A 13,718-nucleotide genomic window follows, 5' to 3' on the forward strand; every position below is an offset into this window, starting at 1 on the left:
TAGCAATCAGTGGGTCTGTGCCATCTGTCATTTCCCTGGAAAGAAAATGTGTGTTTAATTTCTCAGTAACTTCTAACTTGGCTTTGTAAGAGGAATGACCCACATACATTTAGTGACGACGCCTTCCAGGTGAATGATGTTTGGATGGTCAAATTGTCCCATGATGCTGGCTTCACTCAGGAAGTCTCTCCTCTGTTTGTCTGTATAACCAGCTTTCAGAGTCTTGATAGCCACGCAGATCTCTCTCTTGCCAGGCACTTTGAGACGCCCACTGCATACCTCGCCAAATTCACCTTTGGGAGAGAAAAGGAAGTTACCATGGACCAGAAAGACATTCAGGGTGAAAGAATAATAGCGAACATTCCTTGAGTGCTTGTTACATGCCAGGTCCTGTGCTAGTGCTTTACATAGATTATTTCACAAAATCCTCCATGCAACCCCGAAGCAGATACTACTCTTAGCCCCATTTTAGTAGAGAAAACTAAGGCTAAATGAAGAAACCTATACCAAATCTATAAGAGATACAGTAAATCTTTTGAATGAAATCATTCTGATTTCAGATCACATTGTTTTTCTCTAAGAATAAAATCAAAATTTGTACTAGAGTTCTTTATAACACACCATATTTTATATTGGAAAAAAGGAAATTTCATGTATATATACCATATAATATACGCACACAAATACATTTACATAATCCACACAAATATTTAACATCCACCAAGAAAACAGACTCATTAGACTCATTAGCAGACAGACACTCAGACACTTACCAACTCCTATGACTTTTTCAATCTTAATGCAGGATGCGTCAATTTCTTTGGCAAATTCTCGGACTGCTTGGTTGGGATCTTCGTACGTAAAGGGATCCACATAAGTTCTTACACCTAAGTAATAAATGTGGTAAGTTGGCTGAATACTTCTGAGGAACCACAAATAAGCATAGGTAGTCTAGGTCTAAAATTACGAAACATAGAAAAAGTCAAGTTAGCTGTATGGTCTTGACATATGAAAATGGTTACATTCTTGCTCTGGTTTTTATTAGTGGGTAAACAAAGAATTAATTGTTAGCTACTTAAGAGGCTGCAGCTTTACCGACTTCCTGGAATGTCTTCACACTTCAAGGACAAGATTTTTAAAACAACCCATCCCATGGAGGAAATTTGGATTGTGTTAGCTGAATACTATTGTCCCAAGCTGTTGCTCATAGCTCCCTTGCCTTTGCACGAAGTCCTATCCACTACTTTCAGTTATCCTCCCTTGGGAAGAAAAACAGAAGGTGTTTAATTTCAACCACTTCTTTCCACAGTGTCACATTTTGCCTGATATCTGGATGAATTAAATACGTGACCGGCAGTTAACAAAATCAGATTAAACCTAAGTTAAAGTAGACAGTAAGGATAATATCAGCTGGTTGGCTTGAGAATACAGACTCTGTAGTGGACCTCCACTTCTTTTCTCTTTTGGAAAGAAGGTGTCATAAGCAAAGATATTCAAGTTTGCCGGAAAGCTTCATCTGGAGGTAACAATTGCAGACTAACTGTGAATGGTCTGGACATCAGAAAGTGCGATTCAGCCATACCTCATACTACTCATAAACTAAATTTAGATGTGCTGGGAGGCAGCCCAGTGACAGGAATCTGGGTCAAGAGGCAGAAGTCATTGTAAAAAGCTTTGTCCTGGCATTTGCACCTCTTCCTCCTGGAGCTGCTGGGGCACTGGGGCACAGAGTATGCAGGACGCCAGTCGGCCCAGTCCCTTTGACTTTCCAAGCCTCATCCTCATATCAGCACCCTCAGTTAGGAATGAGCTCCTTAAACTGGCAATTTCTGGCTACTTCTTTTTAATAGATCAACTTTTAAAAAAAAAAAAAAAACATACATCACACGTAAAAATTTTTAAAAATGGTTTTAGGAGGAAATGAGGTGAACAAATGGAAAGCTGTTAGACATTCCATATCCCACATCACTTTATATGCTATAGATAAGAAAGTCTGCAAGACGAGTCTTGTTACTACTAGTCCCTCTCTTTCTTCTATCTTTTTGTTTTGTTTTGTTTTGAGATGGATTCTGGCTTTGTCGCCCAGTAGTAGGATCTTGGCTCACTGCAACCTCTGCCTCCCGGGTTCAAGTGATTCTTGTGGCTCAGCCTCCTGAGTACCTGGGATTTTAGGGGATTATAGCCATGCATTAGCATGCCTGGCTAATTTAGGTATTTTTAGTCGAGACAGGGTTTTGCCATGCTGGCCAGACTGTTCTCGAACTCCTGATCTCAAGTGATCCACCCGCCATGGCCTCCTAAAAGTGCTGGGATTACAGGCATGAGTCACCACTGTACCTCGCCAGTCTTTCTTCTATATTTCTGCACTAACATGTGAGCGACTTGTCCTATGTGGCTATCTAAATATAAATCAGCTAAAGTAAATTAAACAATCACTTCCTCAATCATATTAGCTACATTTCAAGTATTCAATAGCATGTGTGGCTATGGCTTACATATTGGACAGGGCAGATATAGAATGTTTTCTCAAAAAGTTCTAGTGGACAGCTCTCCTGGATAGTCACCAACCACTGTCCATTTAAAAGTCTTCTACCTTGCTTAAGTCACTCTAGAGCCACTTCTTTGAATATCTTCTTTGACCTCTCTGGAACAGCAAAATTAGAATCCACTAAACATTTATTGATAGTCACTAACTCTATATCACATTAGCCATTCCCTGGGAAGTGGCAATTACTGTTACATTTCTTATTCTTTTCATCCTTCTCAAATTTTTAGTTTATATGAGAAAAATTACCCATTTAATCTTGCCATCCAGCTACAAGAATGAGCCAGCTAGACGGTTACTTTCTCAGGGTATAAGATAAAATAGGCTAAGGGAAAAATGTAAAGAAACTTCTCTACCTCCCCCCACATCTTTAATCTCACCATAGAAATCGCCCATTTCACTTTGATACCCACGAAGTACATTATTGCGATAATGGATATATTACATAACATTCATAGCCGCATAAATACTATCTAGACGTTTCTAAACTAGAAAACGTGAGACATGCTCTAAAAATACTATTTGTAAACGAATTTTTTGTACCTTGATTCAAATGTTTCTCTTCATCCGCTTCTTGTTTGGCTTTACTGTATTTACTCCGTCTATTAAAATTTTTTAGAGAGGATAATTATTTTCCTCAAACACGCAAGCTTTAACACATGCCATAAGACAAATTCTCTGCTACTGTAAGTAAGTCGGGCAGGTATGCTATGTACATTTCAGAGGTGACAGAATTGAGACTCATAAGAGATGAAATAACTTGTCATCCGGGTAGTGAGTCATGGTTTTAAGCTCAAGATGTCAGAGACACCTCTGACCCACAACTTTAAACTCAGGTGTCTTACAATAGATGAAAGCAAATATTTTATAATATAATTATAATTTCAAATCTCTCAGAGGAAATTTATCTTATTGAAGATAAGTTTATTGGCTATTTTTTCCATTTATATTTATGTGTGTTTGTATGTATATATATGTTCTAAATTAAATTTCTACGGGTAGTTCTGTGTAAATCAAACGGCAATAATGTTCAGTATGTGACAGGTAAATCTTATTGTTATAACCAGATAGCTACCACCACAGAAATTCATTATCATATTACATGATACTCTTAAAACAATACTTTTGTGGTTATTGGTTTCAGTTGCTGCACACAAGTTCCCAACTTATTAACAAAAAGTTGAAAAGTATTTGCTTTGTATTGAATTATGTTCCCTAATTTGTAAAAAACAAGCAAGGATAAAAATGAGAAGCTTTGGTTTGCTTTGCCTAGTTCACTTTCAGTAAAATGGTGCGTGGTCTTAAACTTGGCATTCTGCTCTTACAGCTTTCAACAGTGTAAATCTGCCTTTTTTATAAAGCTTTGTGGATTAGAAATCTTTAGTACATATAAATCTTGAATTAAAAAATATATATCTCTTATATGAACTGGAAAATCAACTCAAGCCTTGGGAATTAAAAATCTTGAAAAGGCATATATATATATATGCCTTGAGTCAGGAGAATATCTATCACTTAAAGGAATCAGAAAATCAACTCAGTTGATATTACAGCTGCTTAAAGCACGGGAAGTTGAAACCAAATTAGTATATAAAATGTATACATTTATGTTTCTGTCAGAAATGTAAAATTTACACTGGAATTTACATCTTACGTTTCCTTAGAGCTTCAAAGACAAGGTAAGGTAAGACTCTTACAGAAAAAGAAACAGACTTTGAGATGGGGAAACATTCCCCCAAGGCCAGGTGTCTCGGCGGTGTGGTCCTGTCAAAATCCTACACCCTGAACTTTCAAACTTTGAACAGGTTGAATGGCAGATGATTATGAATAACAGAGAACCTAAAGGAGCCAGGCAGTGCAACCAGAGAGGCAGTGGATCCTGGCCACATGCTCTAAGCTTCCCTCCCACATTCCTCTCCTAATTGTCAGCAGTGCAGGAACCAGCTCAGCAATCAGACTCTTAGAGCCTACAGATGTTTCTCCGTGTGGATAATTCCCTGGCAAATAATAATACCTTGCACTTTTAGACTGTATTTAACGTTTCAAAGAGTTCTCATCTCATATATTATCTCCTCCCCTAACTGTTTGCAAAGCAGGAACCAACTTAGCAAAACAGAGACCCCAGTGACTAGAGCTAAGTGTGAAATACGCTATTTCAGTCCCAAATCATAAGCTTGCATTTTCCTTTGCATTTAACTTTTCAAAGGGTCTATTTTTATTTTCTTATTTTTAATTTTTTGAGACAGAGTGTCACTCTATTGCTCAGGCTTGAGTACAGCGTCATGATCTTGGCTCACTGAAACCTCCGCCTCTTGGGCTCAAGCGATTCTCCTGCCTCAGCCTCTTGAGTAGCTGAGATTATAGGCACCTGCTGCCATGCCCAGCTAATTTTGTATTTTTAGTAGAGAATTTGGCGAGGCTGGTCTCAAAGTCTTGACCTCAAGTGACCTGCACACTTAGGCCTCCCGACGTGCTGGAATTACAGGTGTGAACCACCGCACCCAGCCAGGGTCTATTATTTAATTGCATCTTCATGACAACCCCATGAAAGTAACGAGGCAGACAGATACATGCTCAGTTTCCCTGTAGATGAGGATGTGGAGCTGGGGTGGGGAGCAAGAGGATCACCACGTGCTCTCCTAGCAAGTACAGGACTTTGTGGAAGCCCTGATCCAGCCCACTACTTCACAGGGCCTCTCTTACTGGGGAGTAGTTACATAAGGATACCTGGTGAGAGTTAATTATAAGTAGCATTACATTTTAAATTAGTAAATTCACTTAAAATGAATTCAATGGCTCTTAAAATCCATTGCTTCATAAAAGTAACTAAACAGGTTTAAATACCCTGAAGCCAAACAACTTTCTATAAAAGATGAAATCTCCTCCAATCTTCTTCTCCTCCCTCCACCCCATCCTTTCCCTTCTTTGAAAGGAAATATAAGATCGTTAGGTCAGGGACTACTAAAATAACATTTTATGTCAGGAAAATGCCATTGCTGGGTCCCTAGGGTGTGATAGGGTCCTGCCAGCCTGAAGGATTGTGTCTTATCAGAGCTCCTAAAAGCATTATCTGAAATTACAAGTATATCTTTTAAACCACTTAAGATCTCGAATACTGATTTGAATTTCTTTCCTTTGAAGAAGGGGAAAAAAAATGCATAGAGTGAGAAAGCTTTGGTACCAACTTTAAATTGTCAATGAAACAAAAACCTGGCATATACCATAGAAACTCATGGCCTGAAGCTGCCCAGGAAAGTGTTTATCTGTTTTACATCAAGCACATTCATTAAGTATGTGCAAAGCCAGAGGAAATACAAAATGACAGGGGTCATTAATTATAAGGTTGACACGCCCATCCCTTCCTCAGACGTCTAAAACTAGAAGGATGAATTAAATTAGTGGTGAAGGTGTGTTTTTAAATGAGATTTTTTAAATGGAGAGTTATTTGAAGGAGAGGACCTTTATTTAAGACTGCAGGAAATGGCCGGGGAAAAACACACACACACACACACACACACACACACACACACACACACAAGGATGACTACAAAGGCTAATAGTGGTCTGTTTGCTTTTTAAAAATACCTGGAAAACAAAAATGCCTGTGTCCGCCCTGTTCTCCCTTTAACACCTGATAGCCCTTTTGCCTTGGCTCAGTGTAGGACAATGCGGCCCATTATCATCCCAGGCAATAAAGCCCATGCAAGTTCAGTACTGGGGCAGCCAGCCTGCAGGAAGCCACCCTGCCTGAAGAAGTGCGAACTCTAAGCTGATCACCTGAATGGCAGAAGGAAAACTTTGTTGCAGGTTTTCTAACTATGGAGATGTGGCCAAGCTGATTAAAATTGGGAAGGAGTGGAATGTTTTGTGAGTGAATGCTCCAGGAGGAAACATAAACAGTTTCAGCCTCAAGAGTGATAGGAAAGGTCCCACGCTGCAGGTGAAACTGAAAGAGTGAACTAAGCCCGCCTGCAGTCCAAAGGACACAGTAATAGGGGTATTAACAGACATTGTTGCAGAACAGCATGAGCCCTCTCAACCAATGTGCTGTTCTGGCACCTTGACTATTCAATCAAACAAACAAAACAGAGAGGGGGAGCAAGGCAGGGGCCCACCATAAACTGTGCTTTTACTAAATTACTAACTTTTCTGGTCAAGTGGACAGATTCCATTGATGTGGTTCACTGTTCCAAAACTAATTAGTAAAAGGTAAGTAATTTATTCAGTTAAAGTGCGTATTAAAGATAAAGCAATGTAACTAGCGGGACTCCAGGAGGTCCCTTTCCAGTATTGAATGGCATCACCCATGAAGACTCTAGAAGCCATTCTTTTTTTTTCCCCTACTTTACGCTGTCATTGTTCTTGCACCGAATGATCTCTGTTATTCGTGAGCAGCATGTTGAAATGGTTGCATGTAAGTTGTTTAGAAATGTTCCTGAGGTGGCCAGGCGCGGTGGCTCATGCCTGTAATCCTAGCACTTTGGGAGGCAGAGGCAGGTGGATCATGAGGTCAAGAGATTGAGACCATCCTGGTCAACAGACCATCCTGGTCAACATGGTGAAACCCCGTCTCTACTAAAAATACAAAACATTAGCTGGGCATGGTGGCACGTGCCTGTAATCCCAGCTACTCAGGAGGCTGTGGCAGGAGAATTGCCTAAATCCAGAAGGCAGAGGTTGTGGTGAGCTGAGATTGCGCCATTGCACTCCAGCCTGGGTATCAAGAGCGAAACTCCGTCTCAAAAAATAAATAAATAAAAATAAAAATAAAGAAATGTTCCTGAGGTACCATCTGTCCCCAATTGTGTGAATTTACATTACTTTCTCAGAGCCGAATTAGGCTAAAAGTGTTTTCCTTTTCATGTGATCCTAATATTCCAGGGAAGGAAATTAGGGCCCTGTGAAAGATACAGTTTTAGCATTAAAATTGTTTTAGCATTATGTGAACTCCTAGCTCCGCAGTGGAAAATCTTAACCTTCAATAGGAAGAGAAAACTAACTTGCAAACTCTGACTTTATATTATGCAATAGACTTGCACATTAATTCACAGATTACAAATCTTACCAACATCCCTAGCAGACTCTTGAAGCTTCGGAGAAAGCTTAGAACTGCCAATGTCAGCTTTTTATGTAGGTCAATTTTCTCAGTTAAGAAGATATTAAAATAATATATCTATTCCAGTATTGGAAGTCAGGAGAGCTGAATTCCTGTCCTGTTCAGCAACTAACTTGCCATGTGATCTTCATTTGTTTCATCTTTTTAACCTCCAGTACCTAAATACACAAATTTTGCCATAACCACTTCGTTTTTTTTTCTTAAAATTAATTCACTTCTCTTTCCTTATCCAGGTAAAAGAGGGTACTTTATAACCCTAACACAAATGGAAACTCAGTGTCACTAGCAATCATTAGAAGGTTAGTATACAAACAGCATGTGCCCGGTTATCAGTAATACCTTCTTCTCACCACCTGTCCTTTAAGAAATAGGAGCTATTCTTGTATTCTAGTCCTTTCTTAAAATTGTTTTTCATATTTGAATAATAAAATACTGTTTGGGGGACAGGTGTGGTGGCTCATGCCTGTAATCCCAGCATGTTGGGAGACCAAGGCGGGTAGATCACCTGAGGTCAGGGGTTCGAGATCAGCCCGGCCAACATGGTAAAACCACATCTCTACTAAAAATACAAACATTAGCTAGGTGTGGTAGCACATGCCTGTAATCCCAGCTACTCAAGAGGCTGAGGCATGAGAGCCATTTGAACCCATGAGGCGGAAGTCGCAGTGAGCTGAGATCATGCTATTGCATACCAGCCTGGGCAACAGAATGAGACTCTGTCTCAAAAAAAAAAAAAAAAAAAAAAAAGGGAAGAGGGTGTCAGAGAAATTTAACATACATTCAGTCATCAGTCCTGGAGGTTATGACCTTATAACTGTATTTTAGAATGTCATTGTTAATAGTCCTTTTAAACATCACTTTAAAAAACAATATAGAAAATTGGTTATGTTGTGGAGGGAGATCACAAATATTTAAATATATAAATGTAGAAGTCGTGAGTTGCTGCTAGAGAATGTACAAATGTGGTCTGAAATAAAACTTCTAGAAACAGTATCACAGAGGTACAAGAAGTGTTATGTCTTAAAATAACCTAGATAACAAGTACAATTATGTGCTCTGGAAAGCTGAAAGAATTCTGAAATTGTATCTTGAGTGATGAGAGAGACACAGACCAAGGATGCCTACAGAAAATATAAAATTAAGTTGTTTAACATAAATGTGGGTGATAAAAAATAAATAATATGGATAAATCAGTATATTTAGTATAATATCTTATTTTAGGTATTTTAGAAATTTAGTAGTTTGATTCTTTCATCACAATCCCTAAATGTTTACATGTTCCAGCTGGCCAGAAGAAAAATGTAGATCTCACTGAAAAAAATGTAGATTATTCTGGCTTGCCTTAGGCTCAGGCTCGTCAGTGTAAACTGAATATGTACAATGAAATAAATGAAACAATCGCTATTAAAAAAAACTAGCAAGATACCAACTGTGAGCCTGAGGCTGCTTCCTCTTTCTTAAATGACAAATTAGCACCAAATAGATTTTCTCTCTGAGGTCATCAGAAGGACTGAAACTTTTCTTACTATGTGAGTTTCTGTCCATCAACTTTCTTAGAAATCTTGCATGCCATCAGCAGAGTGGGAGTCAGTTCAAGGGGACCCCCATAAGGGATCTATCTGTAGCATCCTTTCTGGCATAAACATTCGGTGATTCTAAGAAGCAGGAAGCAATCCTCCCAGCAAAGGACATGACTCAGATTTTATAGGCTAGGGTGTTTAATCTGTTGCTTTCTCATACTACTGGCTGAAATCTAGCAAGATTATTTCGTGAGTACCATGTACTACTTTCATTTGTCCTCTCACGAAAAGCCTGGGCCAGGCTTTAGTCCACACTACCTGTCTCTTCTCTGTTCACCTGTTCTTGTCCCATTTAAACATTTATAGTCCAAGATAACAGAGCAGACAACCTGCGTGAGGAGAAGAATTGGCTGACTGTGCGAGAGCCGCTGCAAGCCTGTCAGCTACCTGGCTCCAGGCAGCCTTTCCCATGACAGCTTTATGGCCGACACTAAAGAAGAATCAATATGAGGGCAAGGGGCTGACATTTCATTTTCTAAAAAGTGATCCATTGAGGACCAATCACCAGGCACTGTTTATCAGCCTTGGGAAGTGACATTTTTTTTTTAATGGGGGAGAAGGGACAGGAATCATCACTAGGTAACTCGACAGGCTCAATTCTCTAAGGTGGGGACTCATAATTGGAAATCCGATGCATCCTGTTATCAATCCTGCCTTATATAATAAAGTGATCAATAAAAGCAGAGAGGAAATTAAGTCATCAAGCTTATGGATGCTATATTCTATAGTCACAGCTTTTAATAAACTTGTATCCCCGTATTATATTTTCATATGCTTTTCCTTTTCTTTTAATCTGTTTCAAGCAGAACATCCAAAGGAAACTTATAATGAGGTGACTTATTTCTCATTACTCCAGTTTGACTGCTGTACTTAGGGCCATTTATACCAAAAACAAAAACAAAGAAAGCCAAGTAAGTCTAAAGCAAAGCTGGACTACAACCAGAGAACGTTTCCAGTCAACTCAAAGAGAGGTCAAGACAGACAAAGGCAAGACCTACTTTCTGCAGAGAAGTGTTCTGAGCATCCTATGGTGCTGATTTTTTCTTTTTAATTTTGATGGAGTTTCGTTCTGTCACTCAGGCTGGAGTACAGTAGTACAGACTCGGCTCACTACAACTTTCACCTCCTGGGTTCAAGTGATTCTCCTGTCTCAGCCTCCGGAGTAACTGGGATTACAGGTGTGCACCACCACACCAGCTAATTTTTGATATTTCTAATAGAGATGGGATTTCACCATGTTTCAAAGACTGGTCTCGAAATCCTTACCTCTAGTGATCCACCCACCTTAGCCTCCCAAAGTACTGGGATCACAGGCATGACCTACCATGCCTGGTCGGTGCTGAATTTTTATCAAATATTTTTAGAGGTGGAGATATTTAATGATTTGTATCTGTTTTCAAACTTTTAAACATCTTAATTTTCCAGTAACAAAGATTATTTCTGTATAGTGTAAAATGTTAGACAAAAGAATATGTAATCATGAAATTAAAAAAACACATGTAATTCCTACATACTCCCCCATATGCTCCCTGCTCCCCACCATCGGATGGATATATACTAATGCATACAGTTCCCAGCATTTATATGCACAGCATGTGCACATACACAAAACTAAATGGCAATGTACAAGAAAGAGGGCCATCTTAACTGGCTTTCAAAATCAAATAACAGGGGAGGAAAGAACAGTGGGAATTTAAATTCTATGCAGGTCAACCTGAAGTTTCCAAAGGCCGAGATATACCACTGTTTAGAGTTTAGTGAGTATGCCAATGTCTATACATTTTTGCATGTATGTGTATTAAAGAAACAGAAATGAGAATTTATTGTGGATGCAACATCTCAAGATTTGACTCATCACTCTAATCAAACATAGCTATTTATAGATTTTGCATCAAAAGCAATGAACACAATGAAAAATAGATACTGGTACAGAATGTGTTGTTCTATACTGTGTTGTATTAGAGTGAATTTAATTGGTCCCTATTTACCAGAACACTTTGGAGAGTGAGGGTGGGGGCATGATATTAAATACATGGCTGGGTATGGTGGCTCACACCTGTAATCCCAACACTTTGGGAGGCAAGGGTGGGTGGATCACCTGAGGTCAGGAGTTCAAGACCCCTGACCAACATGGTGAAACCCCATTTCTACTAAAAATACAAAAATGAGCCATGGTGGTGCGTTGCCTGTAATCCCAGCTATTCAGGAGGCTGAGACAGGAGAATTGCTTAAACCCAGGAGGTGGAGATTGCAGTGAGCTGAGATTGTGCCACTGCACTCCAGCCTGGGCGACAGAGCAAGACTCCATCTCAAAAAAAAAAAAAAATACATGTACCAACCATGACTATCCAGGCACACTAGATTATATGGTCATCACTCTAATTATAATGTATATCAGAGGAAAGTAAAAGCATGGTGGCTTGCCCAGGCCAGTGGAAACAGCCAAAGGCATTGCTAGGATACTGATGAGATCATCAGTCAGCAGAGAGGGACAATGCAACAGATGCTGGCCTGAGAGCCAAGCACAGCTACTACCACTATGCTGATGTGACAACCTTGGGCAAGAACTACTTCTTTCATAGGATCCCTTCCCTCTTCTAGAGAATGAAAAGCTTTACATTTAAGAGGATCCTTTTGACATCCCCAGGTTCAGCCTTTTATTTCACCAAAAGCCCCATCTTGTGAAACAGTCGATGGTGTATGGGGATGCAGATCAGGGAAGCTGCAGATGCTCACACACAAAAGACAAAGAAGGCCCGGGTGCGGGGCACACATCCGTGAGCACTCCTCTGGAGCCTCTGGGCAGGTGGGGGGAGGAAGTAAATGGAGGCAAAAACGGTAAGGAAAACTGGCTCAGAAGAAGGTGCCGCCAGTTTGTTGTTATTTCTCTCTCCTTCTTAGATTATTTTTTGAGTATCAAGTCAGATTGAGAACACTGAAAGGCTAAGGACTCAGGTGTTTTAGGTTCACGTTCAAGAGCAATGCCATGACCACAATTTGCTCAAGGGATATTCTCTTGAAATCCATTGATTCTTTGGAAATGCTGATGGCCTTTCCTGGGGAAGACTGAATGTGGAGTACACATTTCTTTGCTTTAGTGACCATTACTGTTAACCAGTATCATCACATTGAAGCGTCTCCTGTGTGCCGTATTATCTACTTTGCTTATCAAAATTCTCCTGTCAATAACCCTTCAAGGCAGATAATGGTGACCTCTATTTTACAAAATAGAAGTAAAGACTCAAAAAAGTTTATGTAGTAGTAGCTGGCAAATGACAGATCTCAAAATTGGGGCCCAAGTTTTATAGGGGTTTTCCTTGCCTTTGGCAGTGAGTCCAGGCTTAAGAGAGGGATAAATGTAACACCTGGCAGCTTAGAGTTTCTAGAAATCTCCCACTGGCTTGCTCTTCAGCTTTGTTTCCTACAATTAGCCAGGTCTTTCCGGATCGCTCAGCAGTCAGGCCTGCCACCAGGGTGCAGCCAGCAGCTTTAGTAGGGGTGTGGGAAGATCAAAGCAACAAGGAGGAAGCTTGGGATGTAGATGCCATGTTTATGACGCAATCAAAAGCTTAGCTTTGTGTGGAGGAGAAAAAAAACCATCATAAACACTGGGAAGGTGGGGGCTGCACAGTGAGTGGCTTCAGTGCTTACCTCCGGCTGATGACAAAAGCAGCAATGAGAATTACCACCAGCACCACACTGCCTGAGACAGAGACCAAGAGGACTGTGGAGTTGGCCCCATCTCCAATGATCCGGGAAGGCACTGGGAATGACAATTACACAAGGGTCACCTCTGGGAAAGTCTTAAGAAGTAGAACTTCTGAATGGGTCACAGTTTTCAGCATTCTGAAGTCATTTGGAATGCTCACAGTCTCTTTGGCTTTTAGTTAAGTATTCACGCAACGGCATTTTCTAAGACAGCCTTAACAAGACAAAGACATTCTTTTTATAATTGAATGAAGGATTTCAAACAGAAGACTCATTAAATCCTATGGTAAACATAATTTGTTGGTTTTTCTTCTTTTCCTTTCTATCCCCACCCTAACCCTTACATAAAGAGTCAAATATATTCCTTAGTGAGAAAGGCCCTTGAACATTTCAGAAAGGGCAGTAGTTTTGAATGTACTTCCTTTCCTCAGAGCTATCAAAAACCTGCCCATTTTTGCCTAGTTCAAAAGCCACTTCTTCCTTGTACCCTTGCTGGATAATTTGAACGGCTGTCAATCTCCTTAAGATGCAACTCTATTTTATCTTCTGCTTTTTCTTTTTTCATGCTTATTTTATAATTTGTGAACACAATTTCTTTCTTGAACTGAGGTCAAAAATTGTGCCCTATCATCTTTTTATCAAACAGGCCCAGTTTGGGTTCATTAATTAGTGGCATGGAGGTATCTTACACCAACTGCTTGGTCATGGGTAGGCCCCTTTTAAGCATTTTAAATTTAATCAACCAGTCAATCCAACTCGCAATGTTTAA

At 39.8% G+C, this 13,718-nt stretch overlaps 1 protein-coding gene across 4 annotated transcripts in view; it reads right to left on the reverse strand.

Moving 5' to 3' along the window:
• Positions 1–13,718, reverse strand: part of EPHA4 (EPH receptor A4) — a 153,793-nt gene that overhangs the window by 24,406 nt on the left and 115,669 nt on the right. For all 4 annotated transcript variants that reach the window (XM_078329179.1, XM_008999563.5, XM_035305880.3 and 1 more), the window contains exons 8-11: positions 12,893–13,004; positions 3,089–3,147; positions 774–887; positions 108–293 (exon numbers count right to left, since the gene is read on the reverse strand). In XM_078329179.1, the coding sequence (XP_078185305.1) occupies positions 108–293; positions 774–887; positions 3,089–3,147; positions 12,893–13,004 (471 nt within the window). The remainder of the gene's footprint in view (positions 1–107; positions 294–773; positions 888–3,088; positions 3,148–12,892; positions 13,005–13,718) is intronic.

Source organism: Callithrix jacchus, chromosome 6 (genome assembly GCF_049354715.1).
Source record: "Callithrix jacchus isolate 240 chromosome 6, calJac240_pri, whole genome shotgun sequence".
NCBI classification, from domain to species: Eukaryota; Metazoa; Chordata; class Mammalia; order Primates; family Cebidae; genus Callithrix; species Callithrix jacchus.